We start from the raw sequence: 19930 nt of genomic DNA, 5'->3' as shown, positions 1-19930 counted from the left end.
TGCCTGTTTGCTCCAGCAGCTCTGCAGCCTTCCTAACGTTACCACATCACAAAGGCATGGAAATGTGTCCGCTCATCCATTTCGGTTCTCCTCTAGACAAATCTAGAAGACAGATTTATCTAAAACCATGGTTTCCCAATCTTGTTAAATGCCATGCTCTGCATACGAAGCTTGCTCTTCTGTTTCCTGTCTCCTACAGCCTCCGTACTAAGCATGCCCGTAGCATATCCACAAGAAAGCACCTCTCAGTTTCTGTTTCCAGCAGGCGAGCCGACAAGCTGCGCTGGATAGACGGGGGGGGGGCTCCTGGGACACAACCCAGGGATGCTGACTGGCATGTGGGTGCACACTGCTACTGCTCCCACCACCAGATACATTCCCTGCCCCTGTCTAAGAGCCACAGATCTTTCACAGGTACTGTGTTGCAGTATGTGTGCGCTCCTTTTGCACACATCCAGTGAAGAAATATGGGAGAATAAAAGGGATCTCTCTCTCTTCTCCACTTTTCCCATTGCACTAGGACTCCTCCCTGGTTCTCTCGATGACAGAAATACACAAACTCCAATATTATAAGCCCGAGACTCCTAAAACTGAATCAGCTAAAGATTTTTCATTAAAGGAGGATTAGGGCATACCATTATCTTCTTTGTAGAGGAATGAATTTAGCTAAATGCCCTTGCCCTTGAGTTATTTGGCTTTTCACTAATTCTTGCTCTTGGATGAAAGAAAATCTTAAAGCTATAGAATGACTTTTGAAAACCTTGAACTTACACAGCCCTACCCATAAAAAAAAAAAAAGAGGGACGTAACAGTTGATGGATGCTTAGTTCAGATTTTTCACACATGCACAGCAAAAAGACAGGAAGGAACTGTAAAATATGTACTCCAGCTTTACAGAACACTGAGTTTGCTCTCCAGCTGACAGTTCAGAAAGCACCATCAACATCAGACAAAGACAAAGTGGGTGTTTGGTCAATACAGTGCTATGAAAAAAGGACAGGAAATAACTTGGGGAGAGAAGAGGAAGGAAAACTTGCATACTGTGAAGGTACAGCAAAGGAAGCAGACAGGATAATTCATGGAAAGACCAAAACTGTAATGTTTTTACACTTGGTGGAACACAATCTCATAAATACACATTGCAAGCATGAGGGGAAACTACATCACTGTCAATGCTGCCTAAAATCTGAGACTTTCTGCAAGAGGAAAATGGGCCTGGGCTGCCGTCTGTTCCTTTTAGTCTATAGGGAAAATAACTCTGGTGTAGCTGAGTGTTCCTTGGTCCCCTGCTTACAGGAGAGTGGAAGGGAGAAAAGAGAAATTTGAAAGTTCTAGATTTGGGACTACAAAATGAGATAGTGAAACACAGTTCTGTGTTTCTGTGCAAACTGATAATATTCAAAATAATTTGCACACTTCTGACCTTAAAAACAGCAATAACAAAACTTCTTTCTCTGAAAATAATTCCAGCCTCCAAACCAGGAAACAAATAGGTTTGTACCTACAGTCCAGCCAGGAAAACTGACCCACAGAGAAGTGCGGGGGACAGAAAGAAGTATGCTATCACTGCAATACATTTTAGTGTGGGGGGGGAATTCCAATGTTTCTGAATCAATTACTTTCATTTTTGTTCCACGGAAAATATTCTCTGTCCAGATTTCAGACAGAACTAGGGATGCCATGCCAGACTTCCCTACAGGAGGAAAAACTCAAAATAACACTTTTCTTCCACAGCTGTTAGTGGAAGCAAGCAGCTGCGGGTAGGCTAGCAAGGACTGCAAGTATTACTTTATAAATGTATCCTGGAAAGCAGTATAGTACATTGGTAAGTCTAAGATCTGCTGCCTTAGAAATAGGGATTTCAGTTTCACAATTCCACCCAAATATTAATTCAGATGCTCAACCGATAAACCAGAATATTAACAGCCACCCCTTCAAGGACCAGAGAAGAGCTGTATTTAAGAAAGATTGTGAACAGAAAAAAATGAGTAATAGCAGTTAGAGCAAAGGCTGGGCCTAACAACACTGTTCCTTTGCTTACCACTTGGTTCATACTCCCTCTGGCTGAAAAATGTTGTGTGTGAGGAAGTCTCGATGTCTCAAATGTACAACATATTGTTTGTCCTTTGAAAGTATGTGACAGATCAGCTAAATGCTTGAACTGTGTGACAACTAGCAGGTTTTGTTTGTTTATTTATTTATTTATTTTCAAAAGGAAAATCTGCTTCAGTGGCTGTGAGTCAACAACAAGATATTTTGGCAGATCCTCAGGTCTCATAAATTGTCAAAGTTTGAATGAAGAAAAGGAAATAGCATATAGCCCAATTTCTTAATCTGCTATGCATGAACTCAATTAGTCATAATTTCACAGGATTTATCCCCAAAAGAAATATGATATGACCTGAAAACCACCTTGCTTGCTGAACAGAAATCAAAGCCTTGATTTTTCTTAACGACAATAAATACTAAGAGAACTCCAAATTCCTCTATTTTCACTATTATAAACTGTATTACCACCGCAAAACAAATTCTGTATTATTAATTAAAAAGCTGTATTTTTCTTTACTGAGATAATAAGTTTCGAGATTCTCCCAAACCCTAAGCAATCAATCAGAAACTAGAAACACATTAAAATGCTACTAATGCAGAAGACAACAACCCATATCTGAAGTATGGTTTCAGGAAATCAATTCATGCCTGCTGTCTCAGCTTGTCCCAGGTCACGTACAATATGGTATTCAGTAAAATCACTGGAGGAAGATGGAGCATTACACTTGTTTTTTTAATAGTCATGTTTGTAAAAGCTTTATATAGGCCTAAGTGTATTTTTACCGCTATAGCGTTTTGTGTCCCACAGAGGCTTAGAGCTGTACAAACTTCTTTGCCAGTAGCACTGAATCCAATCTACTGGGGCTATCAGCTTGCCAAGTATCCTGACACCACTGCAGTACAATTAACTTTTATAAACTTTAAATTCAGAGAGAAAGCAAACAACAAAACCTTGTAAATACTTATCTCAGAGTTGATACGACTACACTCAAATTTTCCTTGTTTTTATGACAAACTCACAACAGAAAAGGTTAAAAAAAGTCAGGAAATTGAACTTTTATATAGTCTCTTCTAGTTTATCAAATTGAGTGCTCATATCTATAGAAGAATTGACAGGAACAACAGATGAGTAACACAAGGATACTTATAGATTCTAAAAGCAGTTTGTGATTTCAAATACAAAAGCTGGTTTGTATCCAAACATCTGATGTGATCAGGCTCACTCCACAAGAGATTGTATGTTGTTTCACTACATTTTCCTCCAATTGTCAGTGTTAGAAACTTTGTATTTTGTTCCAAAGGAAATTATCTTATTACATCCCAATGACACCATTATTGTTTAAATAGAAGAGGGTATCCTGTTGATAGCTTGTACAGTCTCAGGCAAAAATCTCAGCTCTGTTAAAATTAAAGTGTCTTTTAGAAGGCCCTTCTCAAAACATTAAAAGAGAGCAACCTTCATTAAAAAGTTTTGCCAATGCTTCAAGAACATAAAATTATTTTTAATATTCCTTTAAAAAAGTGTTCCCCTACTCCAAAATTATTCCTTGTCTTTAGATGTCACATATCACAAGATCACCTTCAGTATTTTCACACAAAAATGTAACGTTCGCTGTACAGCAATACAACTGATCTACAACAGATGCAACCAGCGTAACCTTGATTTCATAAGCACAGCTTATTTCTAAATAAAATTAAGGAGGCACAATACTAGTAAAACTGCACACAGAGACCAAGATGTACTAACTAACCTATATGAAGACACACACAAAAAGCTTTGTCTCTAAGAAGATATTCATAAGCATTTAAGTACAAAAACTACATATCAGGTAGGCTTTAGGAGTCAAATTTTACTCAGCCAACACAGGGCCACAGCTTCACCTGTATACGAGCCGGTTATGGCTCCCATATTTCTATTGTTAAGCTTTGTCTTAATTACATTGTATTCTTTAGACACTTGGCTTCATACCCATCTAGCTTCTTTCAACTAACTCAACCATGCATTTTAGAATTTAAATACACAGTCAGAACTGTGGGTGCTGAGCCCAGCCACCACAAGACAACAAGATGATATCATCACGCTCGGTCACAGAGGCATAGGCAGAGCCTAGGGAGCTCCACGGCGAGCTGGACTGCTCCGCCAGGACCACATCACTTATAGGCCTACAGAGCCCACATGGCCAGAGCTGCCCAGTGCGGACCGTGCTCCTCCGCTGAGCTCAGGCTTCACCAGCTCCCACAACCCTCCGCTCTTCTCGTCCTCCCGCTGGAGGGTGTGAAGCTGGGAGGGAATGAGAGGTGGGCCTGCTCCTTTATGAGGGTTAAAGTGTTTGTGGAACTGTAACATAGCATTACATACCGATTGTTCGTGTAAATAAAGGCTGCTGCTGTTGCACCAATTAGGGGAACAAATATCAGACATTTGTTCCATAGCTTTTTGTTTGTTTAAACAGCTAATGGTCTGCAAAGGACTGTGTGAAGGCAAACCCCAACCCATTCACAGCTTCTAAAGGCCTACCAAAATATTCTGAGCTTGATTCACATAACCTCTATATCAAAGCTCAAATTTTACCCTCTTTCATGTTACGCTTTCTGTTGAATCAGATCACAAATCAGTACCCACTTTTGAGAGATTTTATATGAATAAAACACATTTTCCCCTTTCACTGAACTTCAACAGCTCTTAGAGGTAGCATTCAATAGAATCGCTTATACGCTATCTGCAAGTGTCTGTCACTTTATGATGAAATGTCACTTTATGCACGCACACGTGCACACCCACAGAAATGGTATGTGCACGCACATACATATGAAAGCGTAACCAAAGCCAGCCCAGCCAACCAGTCCCCTGCTCATAGTATATTCATAGTTTCCAGAATGCCATTTTAGCTCCATTAAAATGGTGTAAGTAATTTACATATAACTGAAGAGTTATTAAGCTCTGCAAATGCCTGGAGCCAAGCTCTTGTCATGCTCAGACTGCTTAGAGGCATGAGGCTATCTGAATGGTAACGCTCCTGGCAGTGCTCCTGGTGTGCTGGCCCCTCACAGCAGAGACCCTCAAAGAAGGGGCAGTGGCAGTAATAAATGAGGCATCTTCCAGTCTTACCAGTCTTGCCGGTGGTTTGGGTTGTTTTTTGTTGTTTTTTTGTTTGTTTGTTTGTTTTTTGTTTGTTTGTTTTTGTTTTTTTAAGTGGAAGTGCTTTCTAAAATATTTTTCCAATCACCTCTATTCCTCACTGCTCTCTGATTTTAACAAAATAAAAAGAACATGAGAAAATTATTACAGAACTTTCAGTTTAGATCTGTTACTGTCAATGGGGTTACTGGCTCTTGGAAATACAAAAGATGGATTAATTTCATTTAAAAAGCATAGTTCATCCTGGCTAAAAAATTAGTTAAAGGCATACAAAGAAAAACTACACTAGGTACTTAAAATGGTTGGCTGTGGATTTTGTCATTCATTCTGTTTCACATAAACCAGAAGGATTTAAGGCTACACTTGGATAAACTCCTTCAAGGAGGCTGCCAGCACTGTTGGCAGAGATGGTTCAAGGTCACAGCAAACACACTGAGCTCTAATCCCAAACAGTAGTGACTCCATGACTACCACTTCACTAGATCTACCACACATATATTCCTAACATGTTAATTTTTCAGGCTTAAACATTAAATTGTCATACTCGGATATACTGAAAAATGTTACCATTTAGGTTTAACTAACTCTGAGAATGGAGGTCAAAGCAGTTTCTGAAAGGTGTTAATGTTTCCAGATAAACATGCCTGAAACAATCACTCCATGAATACAAAAAGTACTTTCCCTCAAGCAATTTTAAAGCAAAACAACCAACACAGCATTCAAGACATGCAAAAACCACCGGTGAAATGCCAAACCTAAGCTGAGTATGCATCAAGACCACCATATTCCCCAGGACACTGTTAGAAATTCCAGTATCTTCACCACATCCTGGCCATTCAAGACACAGTTGGTCATTAAGCCTGCTTTATCTGAACACCAAGACGGTATGCAGCTCTATAATTTCTGCTGCTGTTCAGCATAGACATAGTGCAGAGGTGGGAAAAATGTCCCCACAATTTTAGTGTCCATTGTCATTTTTCAGAAACCTGCTAGCATCAGTGATCTTGACCAGATTGCTACTACATATTAAGACAAATAGACACTACGTGTCTATTAAGACACGTAGACCTGTCTTACTACCCTAGGCTGAACATCATTTGACATAATCAGGTTTGCATACATGACAACAAAACACACAATTTCAGCTTTCAACATAGTAAAAATGGCAGATAATATCATCAAAATCACTACAACTATGGCTTTAAAAAAGCAGAAGTGGTAAAACACCAGGCTGCACAACGAATCTATGCTGGACTACTTCTGGTTAATTTCTAACATCAGCAGAATTATTAGGCCCCCAAATCCTTAAGGCAGCTATTTTTAAATTAATAACCTGTCCACTGTAGTCCAGGCTTAATAAATTCATTGCAACAAAGCTCTGCAGGTATGTTCATCTCACATTGCTCCACAACAATTTAAAAATTCAAGTTTGAGGTCACACCATTTCACCTACACATTTCAGGTGACACTGCACACTCTAGACAAACCAGTTTCACCAATACTGCCAGAAAGATCAACTTCCTATTACGCAATACACATAAGAAACAAAATATTGTTACAAATTCTTTGTTTCTGCTCTGGCATCCTTTTAGTGAGGTAAAATTCCCCGCACAGGAGTTTTACCTCAGTACCTCACTCCACCACTGCATCAGGTAACATTTTTACCACAAATTAAATTCCACACCCGCCATACCCCATCAGAGGAACCCTAAGTGCATTCTCAGACATGTTACCAGTGACAGTGAGAATCTAAACAACGCAATTAACAGAAATTATACTAAGTTGGTCTGCTTGAAGGCAATTCAGGCAGTCTAAAACAGTCTGTTTGGGATATCATCGCAAATTCTGTGAGCACATAGATTAGCAATGATTACCCCGGCTTTTTCATTACTTTCATAACATAATGGATATTAGCAAAAAATAATCCTTTCCAGTGTGCATTTGCTCTGAAGTGGGCTTAGAAACAGTCATCAAATGCAACTTAAGGTATATGTAAATGAATTATATATTTTTTTAATCAATGATTAATACATTTGAAAAACATCCCTATACCTTAAAAAGCACATGCAGAATACCAGGTGATTATAAGAAATCTCAGTATTAACCTGGAAAAAATCTTCTAATAATGATTATATTCTATTACGTGAAAGATAATCCATCTTACTATCTTACATCAATTTTAAATCTGAAGTAGAAATATTGCTTTCTAATATTACTGAGTTTTCTGTTAAAAACTTGTGAACAGCTGCACAGATAATATTATACTCTGCTTAAGACCATAGATGCAAATATTGCTGTTTCTCAGGCAAACAATAATATGCAATAAAAAGTATTTTAATTGCCACTCATAACATGACACACTTTTTTAATCCCTTGGTATAACATTCTGCTTACCACACTACCAATGGTACACCCCAATACCGCATGCAAGTTTTCTTTCCATTTATAATCTTTTCACAAAAATGACTGGAGTTCTTACACTCCAGCACTCCAGTAAAAGAAAAAAAATAAAGGCAAAAAAAAAAAAAAAAAAGTATTAGCTACACTGTATACCTTTATGCTAATCAACAGTAATCACACCTGGTTTAGTACTCACTGTGTGCATAGGGGGATTTATTCTGAGTGACAGAAAAAAGAGAATTTAAGAAAAGAATGGCATTTATAGACAAAATAATTGCTAGCAAAACAAATTTTCATAAAGCACTTTAAAAAAGGTAATCAGTGCTTTATCTTTGCCATTTTCATACAGCTTTTATCAAAGTTTTAAAGGTCTGTTAAAACCAGCCTTATAAGTGAACCGTAACGGTGAGATGTGACACCATTTGTTGTCAAAAACAGCATCAGACACTGAATCCCCCAAATTCTCACGAGTATCTGCTGTACGGATCCCACAAATCATTACACCCCAGGGGGCTTCTGGCTCATCTACAGGATTCACCTTGTGTGAACGCATGCAAGGAGCTCTTCAGATAAACAAAACCACCTTCCAGGAGAGGTTTCCACTATTTCTACCTTGATAATTGCTCCAACTGTACTGCAGGGTATTTTTTAAAAATATTTTGCCTCCAAAAAAAAAAATTAAAAAAATCGACAGCTCAACACTCACGCAAGCTTACGTGGAGAAGTGGAAAACAGAAGGAAGACAAAAGCTGTACAACTATTCTTTCGTCAGCTGGAGCTGCTAATCCAAACTCACCACAAAGTTTTATCGCAGTCCTGATCTCCCCGTGAAGTTGTCATCGCAAGGGAGGGACGCGAGCTGTATCAGAGGCGAGGTGAATTGGGAAGCAGGGCGAGATGGCTGCACCGCCGCTCGCAGCCCTTCCCACGGAGCCGAGCACACCCGGCGCGGACACACCCTGTCCCCAAAATACGCTGGGCCGGGGCGTGAAAGGGAGCCGAAGGAGCCCGAGTGACCCCGGCTGAGGAATGCCAGGAATCCCCCGAGGAATGCGGGCGGCCCCCGGCCCCCCTCAGCGCCCCCTCAGCCCACCTGAGGGCAGGGCTCCCGCTGCCCCCCCGCTGCCTCACGGCCGGGCAGGGCTCGGCGCCCTCGGCCTGCGGGGGACGGCAGCGGAGCCCCCACGCGGTGCCGGCCCCGTGAGGAGATCCCTGAGGAGAGATCCCTGAGGAGATCCGCGCGGCCGCCGCCCCCCCTCCCCGAGCTCCCCGGGCCGCCGCCTCTCCTCACCCGTCCCGAGGCGCTGCCCTCCGCGCGGGATCCCCGGCAGCTCCGTGTCGCGCTCGCCGCCCGCCCGCCCCCTCGGCGGGGGAGGGGGCCGGGACCGGGGCCGGGGCCGGGCCGGGCGGAGCCCCGCGGGGGCGCTCCCTCAGGTGAGCGAGGGGCGGCCTCGGGCGCGCGCGGCTGTTTCCCGCCCACGGGCGGCCGTTGGGCTCCCTGAGGGGAGCGCGGGCCTGCCTCAGGCCGGAGCCGCCCGCAGCGCAGCGCACCTACGGATTGCGCAGGGCGGAAAACAAAACGCAAAAACAAACAAACAGAACCACGCGCGGCTGCTCCTACTTCGTTCAGGCTGCGGGGAACGGTGCCGGGACGAAAAGGGGCGGCTGGGGCAGTCCGCTGCAGCTGCAGCCCAGCGCCGGGCCCAGGTACCGCCTGCTGGGGCCGCTCTCCCCCCGCAGCGGGAGGAGCTGAGGCGGCTCCGGGCAGGGCCGGGCGGGTGGAGGTGAGAGGGAAGGGCCGAGGGGCCGGGCCGGAGCAGGCAGCGAGAGCACGGGCACCGCCACCTCGGGGCACGCCGAGGCTGCCTTGTTTTGGGTGATTTTCACGATGTCTTCGGTGAGACTGGAAATAGCCCAGAAAGGTCTGCGCAGATTTCCAGAACATTCTACACATGGAGCGAGAAGCGAAGCGCTGCCTCGCTGTGGTGTGTCCCCCTTCGCCCGGGTGTGAAGGAAGGCTCAGTGCTAAGGACCCGAGTTTGTAAGTGTTGTTCAAAAAAAACTAACAAACAAGAAAACCTCAAGTGACCATAAGCAACTCACAAGTCGGGCCTCGGTTAGTATTTTACGCTATCAGAAATTTGCTCTCAAGATTTGAACCCCCTAAACCAAGCAGCATTGTCAGGAGAAAAAAAAAAAAAAAAAGTTATAGCAAATGTACAGGGAAAGAAAAATAAAATAGGTCTATGTCAAGAATAGACAGAGAAATACAGGGCAGCGAATGCAAAAAAAAAAAAAAAAATCAGTATTTAAGTCATGAAAACCACTTACAGACTTATTCTGCTGGAGGAGCATGGATAGGCATGTGTCTTTCAAATGCAGCTGTACAGATGAGTGCTCTTCGCATTTACACCACAGCTGCTCTGCTGTTACATATATGTCAAAAAAAAAAAAAAAACGCCTAGTTAGCAAATGCCTACAATGCAAACTTCAAGGAATCGCATGGATTTGTGGTAGAGGATGCCCCTGTCTTAGGATGTGTAAAGAGAAGAGGTTTAATGAGAAAAGTGACCACTCGCAATACAACATTAATAAAGGCATTTCTGGGGCACCTGATGCAGTTTTAGGTTCTGTACTGGAAAAAAAAAAAAAAAGCTAAAGTTCACACAAATCTACAACACATTAAAAAATAAGTGCACTTTGAGAAGGTAAAAAAATACATTCTCTAATATTCTAAGTCTGTATTTGTACCTGCAAGAACAGCAAAATTAGATAAAGCAAAAATAAGTTGATAAAGAAGTAGCAATATGACAGCAGTAGCTTGTAATAAAATACTATACTGATGGTTGATCAGTAGACAGATCTATCAACTGTGGTAATGGGAAAAATTCTAAACAATTTTCTAAAGAACTAACTAATGAGGCGTTTGCAGACATTTAAATGTTTTTCTTTGCTAAGAGGATGGAAGTATTAGGGTGACAGGGTCTATATAGACTGCTGTTGTGGAAAAATGCATCTATACATAATGTGCTAAATTCATTCTCCTTCAAACTGCTTGTTGAAAGGAAAGCCATAGTTGTACTATTTCAGATTTTTCTGCTCATGATGTATTAAGTTGATCTGACAAAATGCATATGAGCCAGAACTTGTTGCCACCTTGTTTTGTTTTGTTTTTTGTTTTTTAATGTATTTTGGCACTTGCTTTTCATATATATTTTTTCACATAACCAGAGCCCATTACTAATACTGGAGCTTTTTAAGTAAAAGGTTTATATAGTTTGCTCAGCTCCTTTCACTGCTGTTTTCAAAATGTACACAAGGTTTACCTTTCAACCCCCCTCTAATTGGTAAAACTGAGAATCAAAGAATGGGAAAGAAACAAAAGTAATTAAACCGTTTTCCTCAGAGTTACATGAACTACGTGGCAGATGTCAGTCAGCTGAGCTCACAGATCCGCGTACATATGTCTGTATTTTATTAGAATTAAAGTGTGAAGAAATAGGCTGACAGTTTGTTCAGTGTCTTACTATAGTTTTGTAATGTGTGACGGAACTGTATAGGCAAGAAAATGCTTCAGTAAAGAGGTGCGTACACCTATAATTTTCAGGTTATTGTTAGAAGTTAATTAAAACAGGTGCTAATCAACAGTGTTATACAATAACACATTTCCATTGCACTGAGAAGCAAACCAGAAAACAGCATAAAATATTATTTTCTAGCTAAAACAACCAAGTTATGATGACTAATAGCCATTATTATGGAGTCTATAATAATTATTTTTTTCATGATACATTACATATCAGCTAGCAGCTCAGGAGGCAATGCAGTTGCTATGTGGAATGCTCAGTATTAAAGTGCTTACGAAATTATTCTTCTGTTCTGCATTTCTGAGTTTCATGGAAGTTGTTTCATGTTACATATTTTGTATTTTAAAAAGTCAAAGATGGGACCAGCACAACTGCTAAAACTCCCATTTAGACTGTGAGCACCCCAGACTGAAAAAGAGAGCTTTCACTGGATTTTAACTCAAAATTCTATCCTAAACTTTATATGCCCTTGCGGAAAGATTAATCTGAACTTTTAAATGTCCATGAAAACTATAGTTTCAGTCAAACGTTTTGCCAAGCAGTTACTTACAGATCTTTGGCATACTCCAAACATGAGTTATAGGGCCACTTGGTGTAGTAATGCTGCAAAAGCATTATGACTTTGTTCAGTAAGAGCTATAGTCCAGCTGGAATGCTGCAAAAAGACAAGATTGTCTGGTGAGGTAAGAATTTTTTGAAGGAATGCATACAAATACAGTAATCAGGTAAAATTGCACCAAAGGTGGAGTTAGGTCATACACAGAATACCATCTCAGTGCAGGCTACCATTTCCTTTCCCACCCTCAGCCACTTACTTTTTTCTTCCTCTCCTTTAAATAAAGGCTTTGGTCCTTGTTTACAAAAATGGCTCAACACTATGATTAATGTCTCTCAGTACAGGCAGTGTATTATCAAGCAGTTGTGAAATACAATACAAAATGGAGTATGCAGCTAAAGCAAAAACAAACAGTAATGCTGTAGCAGCTTGTGCTGTAGATTAATTCCAGCTGCTAGCTACTCCAGCACACCTCGGGTATTGTATAGCACTCAATAAATTCAGCTCTCTTCTCTACAGTCAGACTGTATTTAAGTTTGGTTTTACAGGGCCATGCTTGGTTCCAAGTAATATGCACCTCTCTCTCTTACCATTAGACTACACATTGAACTGAACTATGACTTTTTGTTAGCCTTCTGATTTCCTCAGGAAAGGATCTGATTCAATAACCACAGTATATAAGTACTTTGAAGCAACGTTTCTGGCTTATCTTTTACAATATGTATTACAATTTTCTCATCATAAAAGTCTAGATGTCTGTTGCTTAAGAAGTAACAAAATTATCCCTGTTATTAAGTGTATTCAATATTAAATAGATATTTTCACCTATTCCTTGTTTCAAGAAACAGTCGTCAAAATTCATGTCTTCTTTCTAATCCCTAACATTACTTTCACTGACTTAATATTTTATCTTAAGCAGAATGTTTGCAGAGTTGATTTTAAAATTATATCTATATTTATTCTCAGCCATGTATACAAATCTAAGGCACTTTTGCATGAAATGAGCATGCGACAGTATTCTTTTATAAAAACTAGACCACTTTGGTTAGCACAGAACACCGAGGAACAGCTGTATTTAAAATATTAAATTTACCCTGGTATAAATTTAATTCCAGAGGAGAATTTGGGTTGTTTGAAGAAATTTAATTTTACACTTTTACCAGATGGTTTTTAATGTATGCTCTCTGCTTCCTGATGATTAAAGAGAGGCCATTCTTCTTTTCCCACCTTTCTTATTTTTCCCCCTCTTTCCTTGGTGGTGAGTTTATTATTATTATTATTATTATTGTTGTTGTTTTCCCTGTCTTTTACATGTGTCGTTTCCTATTTTGCTCTAAGCAGCTGTCAGGGTACTACTGATGCAACCCAGACCACTGGGTTCCCTCTGCCTCTAACCCAGGCACGTGATGTGGAGAGGTGTGCAACAGTATTCTAAAAAAGCCTGAATAATCCCAGCCATTATGGCAGCTATACAAAAACATGTGTATATTGCAGGACTTTCTTAAGAGGAGAGTAAAACGTGGCAAATAAGACGTCTGAAATTATAGATGAAATTGTAGAACAGGAGATTAATGTTTTCAGATGTTTTCAGAGGGGAAAATGCAAGTTTTTAATTTATGTTAGTTAATCCCTGGTGAGGAAAAAGTTAGGAAGTAAAGATTTAACCTGTAACTTGTCGTCTATAGAATTTTATTTAATTTTAGTTAGTTGAAGTCCATGAATACTCTTCCTACTGTACACAAGACTGTACAATCGTTAACCTTATGCACCTAAACATAGTATCTCACTCTTGATTTCTAAGGGTGCAAGGTCAGTGGAAGGTGAAAAGAAAACAGTTAACTTTAACAGCTGTTGACAGGAAAATACAGCACGAAGTTTGATCCTGTGATAGTTTCAATTCTAATTACTAGACTATATGTTAATTTTTACATTAAATGAATAACCAGTATTGATATGAACTTCAGCTGAAGTTTTTCAACACCTCTATATCTAGCCATCATGAGGCTTTCTGAACTTCCATTCTTCTCTGACTGCTTTTGGCTATTTGTACCTTTCTTCCCTTATACCTTAAAGATGGGTGGGTGGACCCACTAGCCTCATTCAAGCAATCCTAGTAAAGACAAAAGACTTTTTTTTTCTAAGAAAAGCCTGTAGAAATCCTAGATACTACAAAGTGCATGTACATTAAAGTTCCAGAAACCACTGTAACTGTTACCTGCTCTCCTGTTGTGTACAGAGCCCTATTTGGACAAGGTCAGCCGTCCTGCAGTCAGCTGTGCCCATGCTACAGAAACTTTTTTTTTAAGCAGGTAGCATAGATGGGGTTTCCATTTTGCACAAATATGCAAAGTTAATAATTTAATAGCATTATCAGTGTCTTTATATGAAGAAAGTTTAAATGCAGCATTGTTTCAGTCATTGCAATCATAAATATTGGTTACTTCATCATTGAATTAGCTAATGCTAATTGAATGGCTACAATACTCTTTATGGGTGTAGCTCTCAAAAACTATTGGTCTTATCTGCTTTATAATAATGCCCTCAGTATTAGGACATCTTACTTGGCATTCCTGAGCTCCAAGCAGATACACATCCATACCTCAAAATGGTTTTCAACTTAAGTAGACAGAAGATTTAGTAACAAAAAAAAAAAAAAAGAAAACAGAATGTACTATGTTGAAGTAAAAATGTATCATAGCAAGACAATGCAAAGACTTTCTGAGGAATTTAACAGTTTTGTCCATAAAACAAAAAATAATACTCATGTGCCTAATGTTGAGAAAATATAATCATTTAAAGTTTAGTCTAACATAAATATTTTCAAAATTAAGGTCTATATTCTTAAGTCTGGCATCCAAATATTACATTCTGGAGAATGAACATACTCTGTGTTTCTCAGAAATACAAGTTTCTAATTGTATTTTTATCTTTATTTAAGTAACTTTATTTTGTTTGCAATTTATATAGATTATTTTGTTTTAGGGTGTGCAGGCATTTAAAAACATAAATAGCATATCAAGGAAATTAGAATATAAATTAAAAATTACTACTTTCATATTTTAAAACGTACTGTAGCTATAGGAGTATGAAGTTAAATTTACATAATATATGTATATGAATTAGTCCTGTAAGTCACATGAGGATTTGCGTCATATTCAGCTATCTTAAAGATGTGATCTGCCTTTGATAAGAGCTAGGACCAATATCCAGACAAGACTCTCAATTTCCACTGAAATTAAATTATTTCAATAGAGAGGTAAAACGTTAACTATATTCTTTAGATTCAAGTAACTCTTGGAACGGAGAGAAAATTACCTATACTCCATGTAAAAATATGTTGCTAAAATCATTCACTCCCCCCCCCCTCCCATAGGCATTCATTAATATTTTAATTACTTCTTTTAGTTCCCCGACTTCTGGACAAAAATAAGGAAATATTTTCAAGCCTATGGAAGTCTATGGAAGCATCTGACTCAAAACCTTTTGACCTAACTATTTTGGTATGTCGGCAAGAATACTTTTATGATGTTGTGCAATAGCACCACCTGGTGGGTGTAATCGTTTTAACCATTCTGTTCCTTCGACAAACATCTTATTTAGGGGAAAAATTTAGGGGAAATTTTAAGGGGAAATTTAGGGGAAAAGATAAAAACATCTTATTTAGGGGAGAAAAAAAAAAAAAGACCAAAAAAAGCATTATTTTTAATATTCTTAAGATTATTATTTTTTTTAGTCTCTAGCTACTCCTTTTAATCAGGTGAAGGAAGACAATATAGGCAGTTTTATTAATCAATATTTCAGAGGAGATACAACATTTCAGAGATGCCCAATATAAGAAATATTAAGGATCAACTCACAAGGATATTGGTCCTCCTATTTTAGAGGTTACACATCATTCCTGATTCTCATGCAGTATCTTAACTACCAATGCACTGAAGATGAGAAAATATCAGCATCTTTGTAAATTTAGGCAAAACCAGGAAGACATACTAATAAATATAGGTCTCAGAGGATTGGAATTTTCAACCTTTATAGGTTTTTCTTGTCAGGTCTTATGCAGAAGACTGCTCAAGCATGTACTTAAAATTCCTTCTTCAATCCCACTCATTTCAATATGACATGAACAGTTATTCAAACTTTAACATGGAAAAATACTGGAAGCCCCTTGCTTTTTTCTTTTTTTTCAAGAAAAAATAAAATGAAGTAATGACGTACAATTTTTATTTTTATTTTTTTACTCACTTGGACAGTGAAAGCCATAGCAGAATAAAGTCTACTGTCTCCTAACTGAAAACAATATATTCTGTATATATTTGAAAAATTAATAAGCAACAGATGAAAGATTTTATCTATTAAAAAAAAAAAAGAGTTACACTGCAATAACAACAAATAATACCACCATAGTGTCAGATTCACCGTGTTCAGAGCTGCTGGAAGGGTTTGCGTGAAATTGAAAGGTTGCTGAAGGGTAGTATATAAAAATCTTAGAGGCACACTAGCCTCCCTCTCCTCAATTTGTACTTCCAGGAAGGACTTGTAATGTGCTTTATGAGAATTGTTAACCAAACCTACAAATAAAGCAAGACATAAGTATTTGTACAGTAGAATGTACATTTGTATAAGCATTTTATGGATATATTTTTTTTTTCAGTTTTGATTGTGATCTGAAATAATTACCTATTTTGTACAACTCTTACAAAAAGTATTCTGTGAACTAAAACCAGGAAAAAGCAAATGACCAGACTCAGGGAAATTAATTCTTCTTGGCCTTGACTGTGGTTTATTCCTTGCCTTCTTTTGAAACAAATACCAACCTGTGTTTCCATTTCAGATCCCACAATCATCCGTCGTCTAGAGAAGAACTTTACAGCCTAATTGTGAGTCAGCCCAGAACATTTAAGGTATCCTCAAATCCAGAGGCTTCAGTGATGAAGTAGAATCTATCTTTGACACTCATGCAAAGTCTGCTTGTCTTTACCGGGGCTTCAAACACTCATAAAGATCTGTTCATAAAGATATGACGCTACGCTGAGAAACTGAACCGATACTCCAGTTTTCAGTTAATACTGTCTACTGTTGGCATAAGTTTGTCTGGTTAAATAGCATTTTGTGACTGTAGAGGGTGCTCTTAAAGTACTAGTGATGGTAGTAATATACTGCAATCAGTTTCTCTTTCTGCAAAGTTTATCAATGGTAGGATGTTTACATTTAGCAAAGAAAATTGTTACACAGCTAGTCTTATTTTGTATGTAGGCAAGAGTCACTGTCCACATCTGTATCCAAATACATCCCTGGAATTTTTTCTGGAGTTAGTTTATTTTTGCAAGTATGTTTTTGCCAAACAATGATAGTATCTTCTGAGAAAACTATTGATGCTGTCTTAAACAAGTTGAAAGAAATACTAAATAGAGTGTATTTTTAGTTGCAAGGCCATTCAAACCTGGATAAGAACTTAAAGTTCTAAAGAAGTCATTTAAATATTCACAAAACTTCTTTAGTTAAGTGAAGTTGATGCTCCCACATTGTGCTATCTGGAATTCTGTTGGGAAGAATTTCACTTTATTTTATTTTACTTTGGTTGGTGGATTTACTTCGTAGTTTGTTTGATTGTTCCACCATTCTTCCAAGATATGTTTTTTATATCCCTTTAACTGATTTACCAGGGAAAAGTATCCTAGATGCAAAGTTTGTCCTGCTGTTTTTTTCTTCGACCTTTTATATATATATATGTATACATATATATACACACACACAAGTATACATTTACATTTTAATATAGAATTCTAAGTTCCCCTCATTACAGCCAATGAACTAGTTAATTCAATACACTTGAGAAATGTTACCTCTTTACAGAGAGGGTAGAGCCTGCAAACATGTAAAGATAAGAATTTGACTTCAATAATAAGAATTGCATTAAGCTAGCTTTAGAGTTAAGTTAATCTTTCTGAGGTCTGGACCTTTTCTGTGAGACCATGACTAGGTTGCAAGCTTCTGCCAGCACTGCCCTGTCAGTCATGTAGGTGATGCAGTGTGATCTTTGCCATGACTGTTTCAAAAAAAAAAAAAAAAAAAAAAAGGACTATACTGTTAACATACACTTAGAACAGCTAAACTACTCTTTCTGTTGTATAGGCAATTATGCTTGGAGGAGATGAAACATATGCTGCAGAAATACAGCGTTCCTAATCTATTTTTTTCCTAATTACTTCCCTTCTTATATTGGATTTGTATATCTATCCTGAGAAGGTACTTTTAGATATGGCCTTAGCTAATTAAACTTTTACAGGTGGTCACTCATTTGAGACCATGTCAGCAGAAGATATTTGTTATAGTTACAGTGTCACAAAGGCTTTTACTCTTTGCATTTTTTTTTTATTTTATTAAAAAAAAAAAAAAAAAAAAAAAAGGCTCTACTATTAGCTCTGTTTAGAGCACACAAGTCAGTGCAGCTTGTTTTGTCTAGGGAATCCCTCTAAGCTTTTTTGAATAACTTCAGCAGCATCTACTTTAGGGAGACTTTGCCAAGATTACTACATTAGGAAACCTTTCAAATGCAAACCAAGCCTAACAAATGTTTGCTGGCTTCTAATGAGATCTTGGCCTGTTGCAATCCAGTTTCCACATCAAATTCATCGCTCTATCAACTTGCGTGTTAGGGCATGTCCCTTAACATGTTTGTGTATTACATCATAGAAATGGGACTTTAGGACTGTGACTGCAGGCTTGCCATGTGAATAGTCAAGTGAAATTCTGTCTTTGTGACAGCTGGCAATATTAACTACCCCATGTATCAGGTAAGTCTCCTCTATAGAGGAAATGACAGTGTCTGAGGTCCTGTGTTGGAAAATACTCCTAATACAAGTCATGCAAATGCAACTGCAGGGAACACAAAGATGGACTGAAGACAGGGAGTTTGTCTTACATGGCTTACCTTCCTTAGGATTTAGTACTAATTTGAAGAAACAGATGTCTAGGCTTCCCCCAGCTTTGATGAGTGTACTATTAAGATAAATAGTCATGCTTTGTTCTCGTTCCATTGAAGTATTTCTAATGGGCAATGTTTTCACTTCTGTGGGAGTATCTAGAAGGGTATCACCTAAACATCCCATATACTGGGTTTCTCAAAACAGGAAGTTAGAAATGCAAATCTAGTGCCCTCAAGTAAGAGACAAGACTTGAACGAGACTTATTCTAATCACTGAGCTACTAGATAAAATATTTGTGATAAAAGGTTGGCATGCATTTCTAATTGTAGGAGAGTTCAGAAATATATTTTGGAGATTTTCACATCTCTACAACTCACATTAAAGGACTTGAATGTCAGAAACATATGGAACTCAAGACCCATCACCCTTTCTTCAGTCTGTAAGAATGGCCAGTCTGGGTATAACCTATCAGTTCTGGTCATTTCTGTGGTAGGCCCTCTGTCACCCAGCGCAGAAAGAGGTGATGCCATTTAACTGTGGAGTAAAGCATTACGATACCAAAGTCTCTCCTTACTTAACCTGTAGCCACTCACAAAAGTTACCCAACTATCTAAATTGAACTTACCTTTACTGGTTCCTTTTTTTTAAATAGTCTACAATTTTAGAAGAACGTAAGAGCTCAGACAAAGATCTCGCATTGTACAGTACTTACATATTTTAAGCAGTGAAAGCTGTAAATGATGCATATGTTGGAATGATAATAAGACAAATGGAACCTTTCACTGGGAGAATGCAAACCAGAAGACAGATAGCTTGTTTTGCTTTGGGCAAGGCATGAAGGCAAACATTTAAAATGGAGAAACTCCTCTTTCCTTCTGTGGCCCCTCTGAGCCATTACATTAATTACTTGGAACTATTTACCTACTTCCCTTCATCTAGGCCCCAGGTGTAGACACTCTGGATACTGAAAATGAGTTTCACTCTTTTCACTAGGATGAAAAAAAGAGTATGTGGAAGCACTCCCATCTTTTCCTTTCTGAAATCCATGAACGTGAGGTCATATGGCATCCTAACATATATATCTTATACTTGCTTGTTTTTTTTTTTTGTTGTTGTTTTTTTTTTTTTGTTTTGTTTTTTTAAACAACCCATAATAAAATACAAGAGTGGTAGGGGGGTCAGTGATGTTTCTCTTTCAGAGTACAATGAAAATATTTGTTTAGTGTTGTTGAAACAGCAGGGGCAGCTGGCAGTGTCTTCACATTTGTGTGTC

The 19930-nt window shown here is 38.6% G+C and overlaps 1 protein-coding gene and 1 long non-coding RNA gene across 7 annotated transcripts in view; one reads left to right on the top strand and one right to left on the bottom strand.

Annotated features, from left to right (window-relative positions):
• The window catches only part of CGNL1 (cingulin like 1), a 57820-nt gene extending 48517 nt beyond the window's left edge, over nt 1-9303 (bottom strand). For 2 of the 6 annotated variants that reach the window (XM_082768848.1, XM_082768847.1), the window contains exon 1: nt 8385-8639. In XM_082768848.1, the coding sequence (XP_082624974.1) occupies nt 8385-8428 (44 nt within the window). In that variant the 5' untranslated portion in view covers nt 8429-8639. Of the gene's footprint in view, nt 1-8384; nt 8640-8879; nt 9190-9209 lie in introns of those variants that run through there. The other 4 variants (XM_082768846.1, XM_082768845.1, XM_082768844.1 and 1 more) reach the window with 4 other exon arrangements.
• A 100-nt stretch (nt 9304-9403) lies between these two features.
• Nucleotides 9404-19930, top strand: part of LOC309882133 — a 31606-nt gene continuing 21079 nt past the window's right edge. The window contains exons 1-2 of the long non-coding RNA XR_014318238.1: nt 9404-9629; nt 16563-16632. This is a non-coding gene — a long non-coding RNA (uncharacterized lncRNA). The remainder of the gene's footprint in view (nt 9630-16562; nt 16633-19930) is intronic.

The sequence above is a fragment of the Aythya marila genome (genome assembly GCF_965140915.1).
Source record: "Aythya marila genome assembly, chromosome: 11".
Lineage (NCBI taxonomy): Eukaryota > Metazoa > Chordata > Aves > Anseriformes > Anatidae > Aythya > Aythya marila.
The sequence above is the reverse complement of the archived record's forward strand: the minus strand, read 5'-3'. Positions and strand labels throughout refer to the sequence as shown.